The following is a 22334-nucleotide window of genomic DNA, read 5'->3' as shown; positions in this document are numbered from 1 at the left end:
AAAAACTCTTAATCACTCTAAAATTCTAAAAGTTAATAAACATTTTAAAAAATAAACTATATTTTATCATAAAAAAAAATCTTTCACTACTTTTAATTATATATAAAGAACTAGATCCATTTTATTTGCAATTTACTTAAATAAATATCTTAAATTATATGTATAAGATTAGATTTTATTAGATTGAAATTGGATTAAATATTTGAACCTTGAGAATTTTTAATGTTAATATCATTTAATTTTTTTTTTATTATTTCAATATAACATTTTAATAAAATATTCACTTAGTTTTAACACTACAACTTTTACTACTAAAGAGCAAACATTTTCAGTAATAAAATTGTGAAGACGGAACTTCGCAAAAAAAAGATAGAGTATGATTTTTTGTCGACTCTTTGATACTCTATTAAACGAGATTTATCTAATAATATGTATAGATGAATTTTATGTTTTAAAATCTGATAGAGTTTAACTTATATAAATATTATAATATAACGTTTCTTTTAATATATAATTTATTACAAAAAATTTAAGCATAACCTAATGCGAATTTCTGGGTCCATCCCTGGACATAACACGCATGAAAATGAGCATCGACACAACACGATTGTGTTGACATGATGATCAGATCTAGTCGGAATAACATGAAACATGAGCTAGCACGACACGAAAGAGTCCATAGATCATAATATTTTGAGTGGGTCAAGACACGATAAGACACACATAAGATTGAGATACGACACAACATGACACAATTAATAGTCTAACACAACTTGCCCGAGTCGAATATGAACGTTTATGCACGATGCCCAACTCTAGACTATATTAAACCATTTTAAAAATACACTCAACCTCTAACAAAAAAAAAATGTTTGATTAACTTGATTTTATATTATCGAAAGAAATAATATGAAGAAATTAAGTGACCATGTGAATAAGTAAAATAAATGGTGAACCGAAAAAAAATTGAATAATTGAGAGAAATTATGAAAAGGAATAAGTCTATATAGTAGGATATAATGATCCATTAAGAAATCTGATTTTTACCTTCCTAAGAAAGATGTATTAGAAAATATTAGCTGTTATATGGATTTTTGTGAAGAGATGGTTAAAAAATATTTGTTTTACATTTTATATTTTATTATTAAAATAAATTAATAAAAATATTATACATTATGAGGCTTTAAAAAGTTCGACAAAACATCGATCAAATATTATATAATCTCAAGTTCAACTCGAATATTAAACAAGTCAGCTCGAGTTCGATTTAAACTTGGTCAAGCCCAAGTTTAAGTCGAATTTTGACCAAATGACTTGCGAGTTGCTCACGAAAGACTTGGCTCACTTGTAGCCCTAGCCACATTTGGTTAATTATCACAAATGTAAAACAAGCATTTAAATTAAGTTAAAAATAACATTATATCTCAGCCAAGAGAAATAATATAATTTGCATTGTAATTTGAAAACCTATTTGAATCATAATTAATAAAATATATTTCAACTTTACCTCTAATTTCTTGTTTTTCTTCTTTTGTTCTTTGAAATTTGAATTTTTTATCTTTCAAATCTTCGTTCAATGATTAATGCAATTATCAGATGGAAAAAAAAGGAAAATAAAAGTTCACCAACCACACCTCAAGATAGAGTCTAATAAAAAAACACGCAATAAATATATATATAATGATACTTAATTTTTAAAGTGTTTAAATTGTCGGGACGAAAGCTGTGTTACTTTGGATATATATGTGAGAGTAAATGAATACTTAAGTCGGATTGTGGGTTGATCCACCCATAAACTTAAAATGTTATATGTATGTTTCGAACTTTTAACCTAACAAGTATAACTTTTTAACAACTAAGCTAATAACACTTTATATTTTAAATTCAACACCAAATTTGATGAACACATGACATTTTAACAAGTTCAACTTTTTAACTAAATAATATATATATATAATATGATGCTTAATTTTTAAAGTGCACAAATTGTCGAGTCGAGATATGTGGTTAATTTGAATATATATATATATATATATATATATATATATATATATATGAGAGTAAATGAATATTTAGGTTGGATTGTGGGTTGACCCACCCATAAACTTAAAATGGTTAAAAATAAAATAAAAAATGATATATGTATGTTTTAAACTTGCAACCTAACAATACAAGTACAACCCTTTAACCAAATGTGATTGGGATATGGTTTGCCGATGGATAATAGACCAGTATCAATTGAAAGTAGTTTAAAAATATGAATCAAATATTTGATTTTATCCACGATGTTAAATATTAAAAAAAATATGAATCAAATATTTGATTGACTAAAGTGAAAGTGTGTAAAGTCACATAAGAAAAAAATATATGAGAAGATAAATTATTTTACCGATGTGAATATTTTTTATTTTAATATATTAATTGTTATTTATTAAGAATTTTAAACATTGAATACTTATTATTATTTTTTTTATTTATATTTATCCGTTTGTATAGCACCAACTTTTTTCTAGTTTACATTAAAATGTAGAAAGATAGAAAGAGAGGATATGAGAATATATTAGGACTTTGGATTATTTGCAAGTAGGTCTTGCTTCATATTTGTTAATTCATTTCTGGTTTACACGACTTCAGGCGGATAAATCAGCTATAAAAGCTATGTTTGTCAATCGAGTAGGTGATTTTGGATTAGCTCATGGGATTTCGGGTTGTTTTACTCTCTTTCAAACAGTAGACTTTTCAACCATTTTTGCTTGTGCTAGTGCCCCCAGAAATTCTTAGATTTCTCGCAATATGAGATTGAATGCCATAACTCTTATTTGTATTTTACTTTTTATTGGTGTTGTTGGGAAATCTAGGATCACATACTATTTGAATTCCATGCCTTACATACAATTTCTTATATCCAAATTTCATATGATAAAGTATAATTTTAGGATTCCAGATTAATGCGTCAAATTTTAATTTTAATTTTAATTTAAATTGTTTTTAATGAGTATTAAATTTAATATTTTATCTATTAGACACCACTTTTAATATTTGAATTAACTTAATGAATTATTTAAAACATATATTTATTAATATAATAGAATATACAAAAAGATTACCTAATATAAGGAGGGTGTTCAATCGGTCGGATAACCGGTTAATCGGTTTTTGATTAAGTCCGATTTTACCTTTTAATTTACAAATCGGTTAACCGACAAGTATTGATATCAGTTTTATCGGTTTTGGTTCTACTGATTTCGATCGATTCCAGTCGGTTAACCGATTTTAATCGAGAACCGATAATTCAATTTTTTAATTAAGTATTAAATTTATCAATTGATTTTTTTTTATCAAAATCCTTTTATGTTATTATTCTCCATTTTTCTTTTTTTATATTATAAAATTGTTATAATATATTATAATAATATTTCATAAATATATTTTGTTGGGTCAAATTATTTTGATTAAAATAATTAAGAGAATAAGTCTATTCTATGCCAACTTTATTTTGATGATATGTGATTAAAACTTAATTGTGATTAAAAATTAATCGTGATTAAAACTCAGTTATGAATGAAGCTAAGTTGTCCAATTGTTTCTGTGTAGGTGCATCAAACTTTGCTAACTTAGACGTGGTCTAAGAAGGCTAATTAAACGTGTTACGTAGTTAGACGTTGTAGTCTAACAGATACGTAGTTAGACGTTGCAGTCTAATAGATACGTAGTTAGACATTGTAGTCTAACAGATACGTAGTTAGACGTTGGCGTCTAACTTCTTTAGACAAGTCTAAAGTGGTACGTAGTTAGACATTGCAGTCTAACAGATACGTAGTTAGACGTTGAGGTCTAACAGATACGTAGTTAGACGTTGACGTCTAACTTGTTCAGACAAGTCTAAAGTGGTACGTAGTTAGATGTTGCAGTCTAATAGATACGTAGTTAGACGTTGCAGTCTAACAAATACGTAGTTAGACATTGTAGTCTAACAGATACGTAGTTAGACGTTGAGGTCTAACAGATACGTAGTTAGGCGTTGGCGTCTAACTCCTTCAGACAAGTCTGAAGGGATGCGTAGTTAGACGTTGCAGTCTAACTCCATTAGATTTGTCGTTCTAATAGAACACGCTATTAGACGTTGACGTCTAACTCCCTTAGACTAGACACTCTAATGGAGCACGTCTAATGCCTCGATTCAGCAGCTGTTTGAAGTTAGCATACGTCTACGTACGATCAACTAGCTGTCTACTACTCTGCTCCACTCACTCCTGTGTAGTCTGACAAGCCAACTAATTGCATCCAATGAACGAACGCCACATATGCAAATGTCTTTCCAACGGTTTGTCTAGTACAAGGACAATATCAGAGAGGATATTCGGCACACTACCAGTTCGGTACGACCACGATCCATTTGCTCAGAGTCTGTTGTACTCTTGTCCTTTGGGTGGCCTTCCAATGGACGCTTGTCACGTGACCATGAAGAAGATTCGACCGTTGGTGTCCTTCTACTACAAATAGATGCTCAAGGACAACAGCCTAATCACTGGTTACTTTTGCTCACATTATTGTCTTACCAAATTACTCTTGCACTTATTGATTTCTATCATCTTCCAAGTTCAAGAGAGAAAGAATCAAAATATTGTCTAGCTGAGAGAGTATTGTTCTTAATACTTTAAGTTGAACATAGGTTGTTCTGTTCAATAGAGTGTTAGTTAGTTCAGTAAACTGTATTTGATTCAATGAGTTTAGTGAAATCCTTCCGGTTGTGGAAGAAGGGGTGACGTAGGAGAGTTTGCTTCGAACATTCATAAACATTCTGCTGTGTTCTTTACTTTCTGTCTTTCATCTTTCATTGGTTCAAAGCTTCAAATCCGACAAACACTTCTGCCCTTCCCATGAAACCGTTTTAAGAGTTCGAAGAATTTGTGAAAAATAGAAACAAATTTTAACTTCTAACAGAGTTAAAATTGAATCGTTTATTGTAAGCTGTTATCATTAGTTAGACCTCAGTCTCTATTGGTTACATCGATCCTATCATATTTAAAAATATATTATAATATTTTATATATTTTAATAGTATTCATTTTTAAACTGATAGTAGATAATCTTTTTAAAAAATAATTTTGTACAAATTATAATTTAAAATTTAAAAATAATCCATATATATAAATTATTAAATATTATTTATTATATATCTAATATTACAAAATAACTAATATAAATTACAAAAATGTAAATATATAATTAAATTATTACCAATTTACCGGTTAAACTTTAGAAAAATATAGTACAATTGAAAACCGAACTGTTTAACCGGTAAAAAATCGGTTAACCAATAAACCTGTGAAATAAAACCGGTAAACTATCTGTTATCGGTTTTCCGGTTTTTTTTCACCGCCTTAAATATAAGGACCTGATTAATCTCTTAATTTAATACATTTGAATTTTGAATTTTTATGATATCATTGTTTACTTTTATTATGTTTAAATTACTTCTATTTTTTCATAATAAATAAACAATTTCATTACATAATATAAGAAAATAAATTATTTATAAATTGTTTCCAATAAAAGAGTTGTAGAATTATGCTAGATTCCTCGTACCTTTTAAAAAATGGAGAAAAATAACATTTCATTGAATCATATCGTGAACAAATATGGGTGATTTTAATTTTGAAAAATGTAATTCAATAGTTTAGATAATTCTTTTAATTTTTATAAAATCTTCATAAAAAATAGATCAATGAAATATTTTTTATCTATACAAAAATAAGGCATTGAGGGATACTAAAATAATTACAAAAAGCCACTTTTAATATTTTAAAAAATGTATAATATCTTTTAATTTTTTTAAAAATGATTCAAGGATGAAAACTCAAATTCATATTAATCGTGTCATGACTTCATAATGCTAATTTCTTATAAATATAAATACAAGTTTTAATATTAATCTCATCCTATTCCAATGATCCATCCTTCTATCAAATAAATATTACACCAAAAATCATTTGAGTTGACTTCATTAGTTCATCATATATATAATATAGTTTGCTTAATAGCCACACCAATTAAATTATGATTAAACAGGAAATGACCTAGAACCCTATATCGATCACCACCATTAATTAAAAACAGAATAATCTACACTAAAAGATTAAACAAGTTGATTAAAATTAAAGGAAGAAGAAAGCACTTATATTATAGAAAATAACAAATATCTTGCATTTTGAAAATTAAAACTTACATATTTAAATGTGATAGATGGTAAGAAAGAGTATCATGGTTCATCGGGTTTAATTGATTAGCAGTTATAGAATTTATTTAGTTTAATCTTGTTTTATTTTTATTAAATAAAATAACTAAAATATATGTAAGTGAATAATTTTTCATTTTATATTTTAAAATTTTCATATTATTAGATTTTCTATTATCTCATTATATATATATATATATTTGTTTATTAATGAAAAAACACACAAATATTTTTATTTTAATATTCTCTTGGTATAATTTTCTCTCTTTTGATTGCTTGTGTATAACCAGAAAGACAATGTTAAATTCCATTTACCTCGGTTAATAATCCAAAATTAAGGTATTCATCGTCTCAATCATTTGAAGTATTTTAATTTTCTTATTAAACTGATTTTCCACTAAAACTTTGAACTTAGTGAAGATAAATAAGACATTGAATTTCTTTTAGATCAGATCAACCCATGTCAAACAACTAAAATTATCAACAAAATGTACAAAGTAACATCAACTATAGTTCAAAAAAATTTGGGAGATGACCCATACATCAGAGTGAATTAAATCAAGTGGAGAATCAGTTCACAACGAGGAGACATTAAAATAAAATTTATATGTTTTTTTTTTCTAATTGACAAACTTCATAAAATGAAACATTTTTATTTCCAAGATAAAACGTGAAATACAAGATGATGTGATCGAAACTAATGGATGCCGAAACGATGATGTCATGTTATTGTTGAGGACCAGGTGTCAATAAGAGTTTGTTTATTTGTAGGTGATGAAGAAATATAGTAGTTCATCTTTAAGTTTGTCCCGAAGTACCTCTATTTTTGTACTAAGATCTTTGATCGAACAATATGATAAATGAAATTCAAGGAAGACGTTATTGTCAGTCATAAAACGAGCAATGCTCATTTTTTTCGATATATGAGGTAAATGCAGAATATTTCGTAGATGTAGTAGTTTTGCCACAAAATTAATCTTAAAGTTGTCAATATTAAAAATTGACAAAGACTCACAATTACCGACAATGAAGGGAATGAGTTTGAAGATTTTCCAAATCAGCAGTAATATGATCTGATGCACCCAGATCGACATACCAAATGGGGTCGAAAATGACTGTTGTTGATGCCATCATTGCTGCATAAGGATTAATAGGCATGAAATTTTGATCAAAATAACGACAACGACAATTGGTGACCGAGTGCCCAAAAATATTACATGATTGACATTATATATGAACACGACAATTATTAGAGGTGTGACCACTTTTATCACATATTCGACCAAATATTTCATTTATTGTCATTCATGTTTGCCAGTATGTAGTCACCTAGTACCACCCATTGGACTATTGTAAAATAATATCCCTAATCTCCGTTACACGTCTCACTATAGACTTCTTATTCGTCCATTCTAATCCATTGGACTTTCTTACTTTTTCGACTCTGATTGGGTTAGTTGTCCTAATAACATTATCTCTTGAAATTTCAAAAAATAACAAGTTGTTGCTCGATTTAGCACGAAATCTAAATACCAACTTTAACTCATGTCATTGCTAAACTCATTTGTCTTCAATCACAACTACATAAACTTCATATCCCTCTCCTTCAACCTTCCACTCTTTAGTGTGACAATATTGTTGTTGCTTTTCATTATATTGTTTCATTTTATATTTTTTTTCCTCCAATTGATTTGCGGAGGAGGATATTAAAAAAAAAAAAAAAATTAAAATATACAAGTTTATAATTTTTCATTTTATATTTTTTTCCTTATATTTCTCTTTTATTTAAACTTTACTCTTTTGAATTATGTAGATAAAATTTAAATTTGAGAAATTTCTATTCGAACTAATCAAATATCTTGTCCTAAAACCTTGAATAATAATTATTTATGAAAGTTAATATTTCAAAAAAACAAACGCGTTTGTGACTTATAAGCTAGGTTCGAAGATGCAGTTAAGAAAACGAAGAAACTCGGTCAGCATTGACTGACTACTAAAGAAAAACAAACATAAAGAAAGAAAGAAAGAGAAGAGAAGCCCTCATTTTTGAATCTCCACTTGAAAGAGAGAAAACACATCTGATTAGATCTGATACATCTGATTTCTTCATACAGATCCGATTCATCGATTCCATAACTGAGTTCTTCTTCTTACTAGGGTTTTGAGTTCCTATCTAGAAGATGGGAAGGCCCTCCGAGAATTGGGAGCGGCTGGTACGTGCGACTCTCCGGCGGGAGAAGCTTCGCCAGTCCGGCCAAGGCCATGAGAGGATTCCTAGCGGTATCGCTGGCTCTGTTCCTCCGTCACTCACTCGTGCCACCAACATTGACTTGATACTTCAAGCTGCTGATGAGATTCAGTCCGAGGATCCCAATATCGCTAGAATTCGTATGTTTACTCTCTCCTGTCAATTTATATGTTAATTATCGAATTGTAGATGCTGTGTATATGAATTTGAACTAGAAATGTATATTTTTGCAATAAGCACAACTAATTCCTTATATCATACTTCAAAATATTACCTGAAGCCTTATTTAGTATTAGAACAGTAAGCTTAAACCTAAACATTAGAAATAAATAAAAACTTGAAACTCAACACATTGAACATCATAAATATTTAAGTAGAATCCTCAAGGAAAGATTACAATGACATAAATAAAACTGTAAATAAATGTTAGCAACATACAACTAAAATACAGCACATAATGTTCAATAACTTAACTAAAACTCAGCAACCTTAAGGCTTAAACACTAAACATTAGAATACAAACCGATGAAGGAAGACTCTCAAGTTGCAGAGGAATTAGGGTTAAATAAAGACTGTAAAATGCACAATCCACAGGATGGGGGCCAAAATGGGGTCATTTATAGCCACTGTCTCTACTGGAAGTTTAGCATGTGGCTGAACGGCTCTGTCCGGTCAAGTAATCTATTGACTGGACTGTTTCTGTTTTTCTCTTGGTTCTGTCAGTCATGGATGTCTGACCTCTTTTTTTTGTTTTCCTTTTAGTGAAGATAGGTCTTCCAGAACATATGTGGTCCTATCAACTAGGAACTTCTGAAGTTTTACACATAAGTCTTTTTTGTTTGGGTAGTTTGTTGTTGCCTTTCTTTGATAAGAAAGGGTTCATTGTCTGTAGAAGTGTTATCATCCATGGTTACATGTACTTTTTCTATAAAGTGTGAGCTCTTCATAGCTACAAACATAACTATGGAAAAACTGCAAGAAAACAAAAATTCAAAAGATAGGTTATGTCTGGAAGGTTAGTGCCTGCCCACACATCGTATGTTTTTTCTGAAAACATCACAAAGATTGCAAAATAATTTTCATTCCTAGATCAATTTTTTGCCAAGTTTTCAAGAATATGCATTTCTTGTCAACCTCACACATACATCCATCCTGCATACCTTTATTAGATTATGTCCATTAATAGAGATGGTCAGTGTGTTTTATACATTAAAATATAAACCTCACACATATATTAAATGAAAACTAGAAATTGATAATTAAACTGTAAAGTGATTTCCATGCCTTTGTATTGCTACCATTATTTTTTCCATTTGACTTGTCCTTTTCTGGATCAAATGTCACTCTTTTACCTCACAGGTTTATATTGATTTATGTGTTCTCTTATTGTCTCCCTCTGGCAATGGATTTTATGAAGGGCTTACTACCTACTTATTATTTGCTTCTTATGAATGTGCCAAATGTATTGCATTCTTGTAATGTGGTGTAAATGAATTCCTGATGGTGATAGTTGATAATTATAATAAAAGTAAGATGGCTTCTTCATTTTGATTTTAGTTTGCGAGCAAGCATATACCATGGCACAAGATCTGGATCCTAATAGTAATGGTAGAGGGGTTCTTCAGTTTAAGACTGGCTTGACATCTTTAATCAAGGTACAACTCTAACATTTGTAGCTTTCTATGTATAATCGATGTACAATTATAACATTTGTGGAGATCCCTTATGGTCAAATATGCCTTCAGATTGATTGCAATTTTTCATTGAGCTGCTTATTTCTTTATGATTAATGCCTGATTTGTTAATGTTTGATTTACAGCAAAAGCTTGCCAAGAAAGATGGAGCTCGAATAGACCGTCATCATGATGTTGAACGTTTGTGGGAATTTTACCAAAATTACAAGAGTCGACATAGGGTTGATGATCTCCAAAGAGAGGAGCAAAACTTGCGAGAATCTGGAACTTTTAGTACTAACATGACAGAGTATTTCCTTTTCACGTTGCTATTTTTGTTACCTTGTCATACTGTTTTGTGCATACCAACTTGGTCTAGGTTAAAGATAACTCTCTCAACAAAAATTTCTTCACCTGCATATCTCTTTTGCAACCTCTTTTCGGATAATATTTTCTTCAATGAACATTATTTTCTTTTCTCATTCACAATATTTTTTTGGGGTTTTGTTCTCTGTTTTTATTGAACTATTGATGCGTAAACTGGACAATGAGTTTGAAGGACCACGAGTAGAATGCTGTGCACATTTGTTATTGGACATCAAACATATGATAAATGAATGTGTTCACAGGGGATATTTTTTATTTTTTTTTATATTTTGTTATAAGGTTTGATTAGTCTTCTAATGTTTGTGTAAAACCCATTCAGTTACTTTTCATCTACGGCATTAGCAACTAGACAAAAAATTCCTGAACAGAAATCTGAAACAGTATAAATGAATAATATGATGGTTGTTAGTGCTGGTTTAATCTGCTCCTTATCTGACATTTTTTACTTGAGCCCTGCAACACCCAACACCCTACGTTGATAACTTTGTGTAAGTTTTCAATAGAATATAGAGTATCCATGGAACTTTTCGACTGAGTGGCTAGGGTGTTGCATATTAGACCAATGGTCTGTTTAATTTGAAGTATATGGAATGAGAAAGTTTCAGTTCTAGTAACTCCATTACCTCAAAATCGAACTTAAGTCCGAATTACAACTGTCTTCCTTTGAATCACAAAACCGTATGGGTGGTGATTGTCTATTCAAACAGCATCAAGTCACTTGTGAGAGTGAGACTCACAAGGCTCTGATACCATGCCGAATTGGATAATAGTGTGTATATTATTCTATGGTTAGTAGTACTGTTTAAATACAAGTGTTACAAATTTGTCTAGATAATTTAATTAAGAGAATATTCTCCACAGTGAGGTATCCCTAATATTTATTAGAATAGGATTCCTGGTATATATGTTAGCAATTAGCATACAAGTTTGCACCAAAGGAATAGAACTGGATTTTGCAGCTTTATTCCAAGTCCAGATTTAATTCCTCTTTCATTCAGGTACTAGAATCATGTTTCTTTCTAGCTTAAAATTCTGTGCACTATATTTTGTTATTGAAGTTGTAAAGAAAATTCTGTATAATATTCATTCTTAAATGCTTACAAATTTTCTTCAGTTGCAGTGATATCCCAAATCCCTTTAATATTTGCATTTGATTTTAAACTTGTTACTATCTAGGAGTTCATTATGATCGTCCAAATAAGTATGGTACTGTTATTTAGAATCTTTATAAAGATCTAGTAACATGTCAGATATCAATCATTGCTCTCCTTAATATGATATCATATATTCGAGTTTCAGATTAGAGCTTAGATATTCAGAAATGAGGAAGGTATTTATGACAATGAGGGCTCTTGTTGAGGTGATGGAGGCCTTAAGTAGTAAAGATGCTGCACCTGATGGGGTTGGAAGACTTATTATGGAAGAGGTACTTCTGCTTTTGCCTCTGGTCACTGATGTACTTTTGATGCTAATTTCCCACCTGTTGTTGCACGTCTTACTACTAACATAATATCCTCGAAGACTTATTAATGAATTATTTTTCCCCTTATTTTGTTTATTTATTTTGAGAAAATGGTCAACTTTTTATTTAGAGTAAAGGAAAGTTATGAGCGCGAGGAGTAATCATGTTACATAAGAAAGAAAGGAAGACATAAAACACAAAGAAAATTAAGTTACAACAAGGGTTAGATTCCTATAAGATCGAAGTAGTCCCATCCCATGCAAATCCCTTTTTTTGATGGAGTCAAACATGTGCAGGAGGAACCCTTTGATTCATTCAATTCCGATACGCTTCCCTTATTCTGTTTATTTATCATTCCAAATAAGTAATACTATCATGTAACAGTCGTCTAAAAGGTTTACCTCTGGAAGGGATTGATGATCTTGTTGTTATTTTTTCAGTTGCGAAGGATAAAAAGATCAGGTGCAACATTGGAAAGGGAACTTACACCATACAATATTGTTCCTCTTGATGCACCATCATTAACCAATGCAATTGGCACATTTCCAGAAGTAAGTTAAGTCTTAGAATGTATATATTTTACATCATATTCTCTTTCAACATCGTTAGGCAAATTATAGTCTTCTTTTTTGTCTTTGTGAGTGCTAAACCAGTCCAACCTCTAGTAGTTTCTAGCAGATAACAGCAGTCATTGCTTACTCAGACTTGCTGAGCGACTACTCTAATCTATTCTCTAAGACTTTTCCTGAAGAAATAGTTTCAAAGGAATATTAGTTTTGTGTTGTTGTGGATGCTACATATTTTCTGATCCAACTTCAAGCAGTAGTTTTAGCAGATAACAGTCCATAATCTACTAATACTTGCCAAGTCACCACCATAATTTATTTATTTATTTATTTATTTTTTCTCTCTGTTTTTTCTGAAGAAATTTTATATCTGACAATTCTGTATTTCTTTTCCAGATTAAAGGGGCCATTTCAGCTTTAAAATACACTGAGCTGTTTCCAAGACTTCCTGCTGATTTTCAACATTCTGGAGAGCGGGATGTGGACATGTTTGATCTTCTAGAATATGTGTTTGGTTTTCAGGTTTTCTTCTTTACATGCCGACCTCTATTGATGGTTAATGATTGGTTGCTAGCATATGCCTGCCTTCTATTCATGGTTAATGCTTTGATTGCTTCTAGAATATGTGTTTGGTTTTCAGGTTTTCTGTTTGTTGAGAAAATCAAGTATTTTTGATATGCTATTACATATGATGTCAATGCCGTTTCTTGAACGGACATTGATCTCAATATTTCAACGACTTTGTGAGGCTCTTTTAATTTAGTACTAATGATTGTCCTTCTTTGACGATTTGATTGGTGTACGACTGCTGAAAATAATAATGAGTACAGTAATGTACTGTTTGGGTGATTCTTTTTCTTTTCTAAAAAAATCATAGTGCAGAAATGTACTGTTGTTTGGATGATATAATTGGATAGTTGGACATCTTTTGGTAACTGTCTTTTAAATAGTTTGATGAGTTTTTTTGTGTGTTTGATTTTTATACTGTTTGATTGATTATTTAGAATTCTCTTAACAGAGAGATAATGTAAGGAATCAACGAGAGAATGTGGTACTTACTATAGCAAATGCACAATCACGACTTGGAATACCTGTCGATGCTGATCCGGTGAGTATTTCACGTGACTCTCCTCCACGGTTCTATCTATACAGATGATAGTTGTAGCTTATTTTATTTTTAAAATTTACATGGTTGATGTTTCATATTGGCATTTTATTAGTTAGGTTGTTGTTGCCAACTTTTGTGCCTAAAATGAGATCATGAAAGTGATGCAAAGCGAACTAAAATTAGATTGGAAATAGATTGATTTCATAGAATTAAGATTAGACGAGGAGGAGAGAAACCCCAATGCTAGGGTTGAATTACAGATTGAGATGAGAGAAGAGAGAAAACCTTAGGAGAAAAGAAGAAAAAAGTTTTTTATGCATTCTACATGGACACATTGTGTGTTCCATCACTCTATTATTTTATTCAACAGACACATCGTGCGTTTCCAATTTTTTGCTAAGGATATATCAAGGGTTCTTGCATGGACACGGAAATGGGAATTTAGATTAATCATATTGAATCTCATCTCTTCCATTGGCTTCATGTTAGGGATTTTTTTTTTGTATGTTGCATTAATTGTTAGTGAAAATGTTACAGAAGATAGACGAAAGAGCTATTACAGAGGTTTTCAAGAAGGTATTGGACAACTACATTAAATGGTGCAAATATTTGCGGATACGCATTGTATGGAACAGGTAACCGCCATGCTCTTTGCTAATCATAGGTGTTTAAGTCTTCCTGTGCTTGAGGAAGAAATATCCGCATGTTAACTATTTGCACGGATCATTGTTTTCTTTGGGGTAGCTTGGAAGCAATAAACAGGGAAAGGAAGCTCTTTTTAGTTTCTCTGTATTTCCTCATATGGGGAGAAGCTGCAAATGTCCGTTTCCTTCCTGAGTGCATTTGCTACATATTCCACCATGTAAGGCAGTTCTACTTATCATTATATTCTTACCTTTTTTTTTCTTTTTTCTTTTCCCACTAAACTAGATTATGACCCTATATGATTAACTAATAGGAACCTTTTGGTTACAAGTCTCATGTTAAGTCCCACTAAATATCTACCATAACTTTTATCTTATTCATTTGTGGCAGTTTCAATTCCTTTTCCTATAAATGAAGTTTCCCAATTTTGGATGGTCATTCATTTTTGAAAGTGGTGTTTATTATAGTCTTTTTGCTTGTTCACTCTTTTTTAATGTATTGTGGATTTGGCGTCAATCTAAATCTGCTTTCTGTTTGTCGAATTTATATCATGAATGCCAATACATCAACAAATGTTCATTGCAGATGGCAAGGGAGTTGGATAGTATTCTGGATCATGGTGAAGCAACTCGTTCTACAACCAGCTGCCAGCTGGAAGATGGCTCAGTGTCCTACCTCACTAAAGTGATCTGTCCCATATATAAAACAATGTCAGAGGTTGGTGAAATTTTTTATTTGGTTTAGTAGTTGTATGTTATTATCTTTTCCCCGATCTTTATTACCATGACTATCTTGTTCCCTTGCAATGATTTCTCTTTGGTGTCTTGTCCAGCTTTTACTGGTTTAGCAGTCAACGTGTAGAGTCCCAAATCCGAACAGTGTCACCATAATATCATTCGAATCTATGTCTAAATACGTAAAAAAACATCCTTATTTATAATCAGAACAGTGCCAAACGAACCGGTGTTCTATGTATTTGTATATGATAGAGAATGGTTCTTTTCAAGTATAGCTCATTCCTCATGGTGGAATACTTCAAGCTTATTCCTCCAATTTGACCTTAGGCTTTATCTTCCATCTCTAGGATTCGCCTCCTGTTGTGTAGGGTTTGCTTCTTGCTCTATAGCCTTCGTTTTTTACTCTTAAAGCTTTGTATTGTGCTGTATTGCTAATTAACAGCTAGATAATGCTTTCAATAATACACAATTTTCTATCTATGTCCCAAAATTCAAAACTTTTTTATTAGAGAGAATATTTTTTTTGTTTAGCATAGTGCATTCCCCACTGAGATTTTACTTAATAATAATAGTAGTAGCTTAATGACAGTTTCTAAAATGACCTTAAAAACTTGACGTCCCTTTGAAACCAAACAAACCTATATATATAATATCTGAAATTGTGCTAATTTAGTGAAGAAGATTTTGTTGCAGAAGGTTTATTACATAATGAAACTATGCCTTAAATAGGCACACAAAAGATTAATTTGACAACAATATAGTCCCAGTAATTATGGTTGATATTTTCTGCACTCCCCCTAAGTCCAATTCCGTAACTTGTACTACTTGGATTTGCAACATTAACAGTGACATATTTTTTTTTTCCCGCTCTTATGCTGTCTCCTGCTCGCTTTGTTTCTGGCTCTTATGCCTTCATCTTTGGCTCTTATTGCTTGTCTCAGCAGCTTTGTATCCCACCTGTCTCATTTCTAGTGGCTACTGACCAAATACTATTTTATACTTAGCTTAATAGACCGTGGTCTTTAATGCGTTTGTGGAATAAGTATACGAAGTTGTAGTTACTGCTATTATTCATAGAACCCGGGCTTTTGAAGATGTAACTGTTTTGAATTTTGAGTCCTTTTTTATAAGAGTAAGGCCAGCTTTCCTTTTCTTATTGGGGATTGCTAAATAGATTGCATTGCATTACACTTTTTAGGAGGCTGCTAGAAATAATAATGGGAAAGCTGCACACTCTGCATGGAGGAATTATGACGACTTCAATGAGTATTTCTGGTTTGTTTTATATCTATCTTCATGCCCTGTTTTTATTTCTTAATTTTCTATGTACAATATTCCTTGATGTTATTATTTTCAATTTGCAGGTCGCCTACATGCTTTGAATTGGGTTGGCCTATGAAGCCGAATTCATCATTTCTATTGAAACCAACACCGAAGAGGAGGGTAGGTTAAGTTACTCCATTACTTTTTTCATGTTTATCCGGTGATAATATAATTTACTTCTTTAGGGTTGTTGATGAAGGATCCTGTTTGTCATTAAATGCGTGTTCTTTATTGGGCTTCAGGAAGGAAGAAATAAAAAATACAAAGAAATAATCACTATTTAGTTACCTATAAAGATAAGACATAATTAACTACAAGTTCCCTTCATCCAAAGAAATTAATTGTGTACCAAGATATATCCCTTCTTGGGCTCACATTCAAATCATAGTTTTGAAACCCGACACGACCCGGCGGTCGGACCGGCAAACCCGGTGAACCGGTCATCAAACTGGGCTGGGTTGATGAAAAAATTGGAAATGCAATCGACCCAGTTAAATCCGGCCAACCCGCCGGTTGGACCGGAAATCCGGAAGCCCGGGTTAACCCAGCGAGTTTATCTTATTTAAAAAAAAAAATTACTTTTTTTTTTTCTCATTTATCACTCTCTCAGTTCCCCTCTCCCCGTTTTTTGGTTCCCATTTGGTTTACCTATTTCTAATTCCATGTGGGTAGATTGCCGATTTCTAGTTCTAGACACTGAGATTGACACTCTTTCATTCACCTCAAGCTCCACCTCCTACTTGAACCAGCTGATTCCGCTTTTACCAGACTAAAAAAACGATTTAAGGTGGCATTGTAAGTCATAACTTAAACCTAGTTTCTTTTCCAGATAAAAAAATAGTTATCCAAAAATCAGAGGTTGTAGTTTGATTTGAAGTCTTGTCCCTCGCATTTGATGGATTTTTGCTATTTTTGTATTTTTTTATTATTATATGAAACCCACTGGTTGAACCAGTTGACTCATAAGTTGAACCACTAACCCAGTGACCCAGTCCCTTCATTGGGTTGATGACCGGGCCGAGTTTCAAAATTATGATTCAAATATCTAGGATGTAGAAAACTTCCATAAGTTTTCTTGTTGTGTAGGATAGATTTGCTTTATATTTTGTTATGACAACATCAGGAAATCAAGGAAACTGTCATGGAACAAATTATGCATGTGTCTAGCTTTATATCTGCTCATTCAATCTACTTTCTTGTCTAGACATAAATAGCAATTTGTTTGCGTGCTTGGCTCTTTATGCATGTGTCCAGCTTTATGTCCGCTCATTCCTTTTTGTTTATTTTTTACCTATCTGAGAGCAGTTGGTTTGGAATTTTGAAATTTATGCTGCTGTGCAATTCATCAATCTTATTCATTATTCCCTGTGTCATTGTATTAAATAGACGGGGAAGAGCTCTTTTGTGGAGCACCGGACTTTCCTTCACTTATATAGAAGTTTCCATAGAATGTGGATATTTCTTGTAATAATGTTCCAGGTACTTCTTTAAAATTTGCAGGCAGATTGATTTTAACTAGCTACTATAGTCCCATTACAATAACTTTTTCTAATTTCATAGGCTCTAACGATGATAGCCTTCAATGGGGGAAAACTCAATATAGACACGTTTAAAACTGTGCTTAGTGTTGGACCAACCTATGCCATCATGAACTTCTTAGAGAGTAAGTTCTTAATTACTTGCTTTACAATTTACTTGTTATTGGGTTTTTTTTAATAAAGGGTAAATTTTTCATTAATGAGAAAATTGTTGTGAAGCATTCAAAAGAAACAAAAAGAACATAAATAGAAAATGGAACACAATTACAGAAAATTAGATTCCAATAAGCTCAAAGAAGTCCCATCCGTTGCATATTCCTTTCTTCTTGATAGTTGCGAGAGTAAGGAGAATGAAGCCTTTGATCCTAGCAATGTCATACTTTTTCCTTGAAAGATTCTACGATTTCTTTCTTTCCAAATAGACCACCACATAATTGGGACGACTGGTTTGAACCAATTTACTTGTCATTAGTTTTCAACTACTTTTTTTTTGTCTTTTATCTTTATTTATTCTTCTTTTGCTGGTCATATTGGTCACTTGTAGGTCTTCTGGATGTGGTGCTTACTTTTGGGGCTTACACTACAGCTAGAGGAATGGCTAGATCAAGAATCGTCATTAGGTTTATCTGGTTTGGCTTGAGCTCTGTCTTTGTGACATATATGTACTTGTAAGTGAAGATATCCATCTTGTAAATTTTCATTTTCCACTCCACCCGTTCTATGACAGTTGATATCTGTACAAAGCGTAAGATAGGTTGGTTACAAATATGCCATTTTTGGAATGCACCCATAGTTTAATTAAAAGGCAATTTCATAAAAAAATTGGTATGATAAACTAGCATTTGTCACATAGAAAGGACAATGAGAATGAGGTTTATGAATGGATATAATGAGTATTTTTTTCTTTGTTTCCTGGTAGTCTGATTCTTATGGTTCATAATTTTGCTTTCTTCAAACACTTGAATTTTCAGGAAGCTGATGAGAGAAAGAAATAGGTCGTTTTCGGAATCCCTTTATTTCCGGGTCTACATTCTTGTGTTGGGTGTATATGCAGCTTTACGTCTTGTGTTCGCCATGTTGCTCAAATTACCAGCATGTCATACTTTGTCAGAAATGTCTGATCAATCATTCTTTCAATTTTTCAAATGGATTTATCAGGTAATAAATCTTAACAATCAGAAGTGATAATCCCATACAACGAGTTTGACAGTAGTGTGATTGATAACTTGTTTCGATGTTTACAGGAGCGATATTTTGTTGGTCGTGGCCTTTATGAAAGGATGAGTGATTATTTACGGTTAGTATTTTTTTATTGCTAAAAGTTCATGTTATTCATTTCGGAGCAGATTCTCCGTTATCTCGCTCCAATGGTCGGAGTGATGACCATCAAAGCCGGGAATTTTAGCGAAACTATTCTCACTTCTCTCTTCTCCCATCTCTTGATTAGGCACACAGCTTAATCACTCTCTCCCGGTGGTTTATGTTTGGAAAGGCCTAATACCAAATGTAGTAATAGAGATATGCTCACTGAAGTCACAAAATATTATTAAAAGAACTGGGCTTAAATAGTCTTTAATCTCCACCTTAGCTGCCAACAGATTGTCCTAATCTAGGAATAAATGAGTCAAATAACAACTAACTCACACTACTCATGATTAAGGAAATAAACAACGAGCATTAGCTGACCAAGGACTTGGTATTTATTAACTAAATAACTAGAAATAAATACTAACAAAATCTAGGAGTTCTTTATTTGCTTGGAATAAGTAAGCTATGTGATAAATGCAACAAGTAAATTATAATTTATCTAGAAAAATAGTAGGTGGCTAATCTAGATAAATATAGGAATGAAGCATACAAAAACAATGCACACCCAACAACAAAATAAAACTGAGGGGAAAACAAAAAGTCTTGTCTTAGGCCAGCCAAAGACCAACCAACTCGAAATCAAGCATCATCGTACCAACCAAGAACCACAACATCAGAACTCATCAATGGGTAGAGCAGGCAGTAGGCAAAACAAGGATGAGGTTCTACAACTTTGTTTAATTTACTTTGGTTAGTTTAGTTCATTTATTTTCTACAACTTTGAGGTAGGCAAATCAAGCATGAGGTTCTACAACTTTGTTTATTTCAATTTGGTTAGTTCAACTTTGTTTGTTTATTCTCTATTTGGGTGAAAATCTCCATCTTAACACAATCAAAGAACTTCTCCCATGAAATGGAGGATTTCATTGGAGAATGCAAATAGAACCCTAGCCGAGAAAGTGAAACCCAAATAACTAATTCTCCCAAGAAATGGAAGATTTCACCCAAGTTCCCTCACTTCATTCACAACAAAAGAAATCCTTTGTCAACTAATTCTCGAATTCAAACATGAAAGCTACACTCATCTTCAAGCAGGACAAAAGTTTTGCAATCGATACATACCTTTTTTTTTAGAACGCTGGGTTCGATTTCTCCTTCGGAATGCGACTAATCCCCACGGGTTAAGCACATAGCCCGTAAACACACTTAACCAATTAATCAGACGAGCGGAACTTGACGCCACCTGACGGGTTCGAACCCAGGACCTCCAAGGAAGTTGGGGATATCTACATCTTTTTGCCGCTAGGCTAGAAGAGGGGATAATCAATACTTATCTTGCTTCTTACTCGCTCCTTCTTGTTGGAAAACCATGGCAGTTGAGATTGAGTCTTCTGATCTCATGTTGGAAACCATTACCAAAATATAAGGACCCAGTGAGAATCTCTAGAGGGAAAGTTTGTTATTTTTACATATACTTTTTTTTAATCCTTTTTTAGGTTAGCTTGCCAAGAATTTATTAATGAGCTTAAACACCGTTTTTTTTAATACGTAAGCACACAAATAATTATGTTTCTTAAAAAAAGGATCTTAAAAGCTTACCCTGTCGGTGAAATACTTGATTGTGGATTATTTATTGTATATTTGATCTCCATGTAGCAGGCACATTAATTTCTTCTACTGCAGGTATGTGCTATACTGGTTGGTGATTTTTGCTTGCAAATTCACGTTTGCATACTTTCTTCAGGCAGGTTTAACATTTTCTTAAGTAATTACTATTTGGATGTCTGTACTCATAAACACATGCCATCTTTTATAACAATATTTTTATTCACCAACATTTCTTTATCATGCAGATTAGACCACTTGTCACGCCCACCCAAATAATAATGAATCTTCCGCCACTTCAGTACTCTTGGCATGATTTAATATCAAAAAGTAAGCTTGGTTGTATTTTCATCTTATATAATCGTATTTCATATAAATAATCAATGACATGTACTAAAAAATATAATATTTGTCACTATTTGATTTTGTTCTAGGATTGTGTTTGATAAATTTTTTCTTCAAAATTATCGTAATGATTAATTAATTACTTTAATATTGAGTGAATAATTAAAAATATTTTGATTTTCTGTAAGTCGTGGTAATAAAAGACTAATACAATATATTTAAGGATAATAAAAATATACATTCAATTGAGATGATTTATTTAGAACTAGAATCTTTATAAAATATCCTATAAAGTCATTAAACTTTCTAAATGTCCATTATAATTGACTTAAATATAATGAAAGATTTTAGAAAGTTTAATGATGGTTATTTGGGCTAATTAGACAAGTGTTTGGTTTCTTTAAGAGACTTTTACATACAATATAGATTATCATCTGGTAAAAGTTTCCTATGTGCCTAGATTATTTATATTTTTTTTAAAAGGTCAACATTATGTCTTAAAAAGCGTGAACACGAAGTGTGTTCACAAGTTACAACTAAAAGAGAAATAACCACAAAAGTGTCGAACTGGATCCTTATCATCTCAAAGAAGTCCCAATCTTGTGCAAGTCTCTCATTTTTTAAGTGACGCGATAGTGTAAACTAAAGGGGAAATCCCTTTATCCTCTCGTTGTAAACCTCTTCCTTCTAACATGCGTTCCTTCCAAGTGTCCACCACAAGATAAGTGAGATGACCTTCCATCCTTGTGGCGTGCACCAACCAAGCAAGGAACAATCCATTGAATATTGAAGATGTTCCGCAACATATTCCAGATGTTAGTGGCAAGTGAGTAATGAAGAAGTATGTGATGAAATGTCTCCATGTGACATTTACTAATAAAACAACTATGTTATCTTTGTAATATGCATATACACCAAGATAAATTCATTACAAGATTTAGCATGTCACTAGTTTTTTGTGATTTCCCCTTCTTTGCAATGAATCAAGAGAGTGGACAAAATAGTATCTACTTATATTTAGCGAGTCAGTTAGCCCCTTAAGCTATGATATGAAGAAAGCGGACAGAATAATATCCAAGGTATCTTTAACGAGTCAGATAGCCCATAAGCTATGTTGGACAGGATAGGAGCTGCTATTCAGTTAGGCAGTG

At 32.0% G+C, this 22334-nt stretch overlaps 1 protein-coding gene across 1 annotated transcript in view; it reads left to right on the top strand.

Annotated features, from left to right (window-relative positions):
- The first annotated feature begins 8223 nt into the window (after positions 1–8223).
- LOC124920416 (callose synthase 10) overlaps positions 8224–22334 on the top strand; it is a 30282-nt gene continuing 16171 nt past the window's right edge. The window contains exons 1-19 of the mRNA XM_047460906.1: positions 8224–8626; positions 10044–10141; positions 10306–10469; positions 11846–11972; positions 12449–12559; positions 12971–13096; positions 13593–13682; positions 14220–14317; positions 14427–14544; positions 14913–15044; positions 16263–16339; positions 16429–16507; positions 17774–17866; positions 17948–18050; positions 18470–18593; positions 18897–19083; positions 19170–19222; positions 20917–20977; positions 21087–21168. Coding sequence (XP_047316862.1) covers positions 8419–8626; positions 10044–10141; positions 10306–10469; positions 11846–11972; positions 12449–12559; positions 12971–13096; positions 13593–13682; positions 14220–14317; positions 14427–14544; positions 14913–15044; positions 16263–16339; positions 16429–16507; positions 17774–17866; positions 17948–18050; positions 18470–18593; positions 18897–19083; positions 19170–19222; positions 20917–20977; positions 21087–21168 — 2131 coding nt within the window. The 5' untranslated portion in view covers positions 8224–8418. The remainder of the gene's footprint in view (positions 8627–10043; positions 10142–10305; positions 10470–11845; positions 11973–12448; positions 12560–12970; positions 13097–13592; positions 13683–14219; positions 14318–14426; positions 14545–14912; positions 15045–16262; positions 16340–16428; positions 16508–17773; positions 17867–17947; positions 18051–18469; positions 18594–18896; positions 19084–19169; positions 19223–20916; positions 20978–21086; positions 21169–22334) is intronic.

Source organism: Impatiens glandulifera, chromosome 1 (genome assembly GCF_907164915.1).
Source record: "Impatiens glandulifera chromosome 1, dImpGla2.1, whole genome shotgun sequence".
Taxonomy (NCBI): Eukaryota; Viridiplantae; Streptophyta; class Magnoliopsida; order Ericales; family Balsaminaceae; genus Impatiens; species Impatiens glandulifera.
The sequence above is the reverse complement of the archived record's forward strand: the minus strand, read 5'-3'. Positions and strand labels throughout refer to the sequence as shown.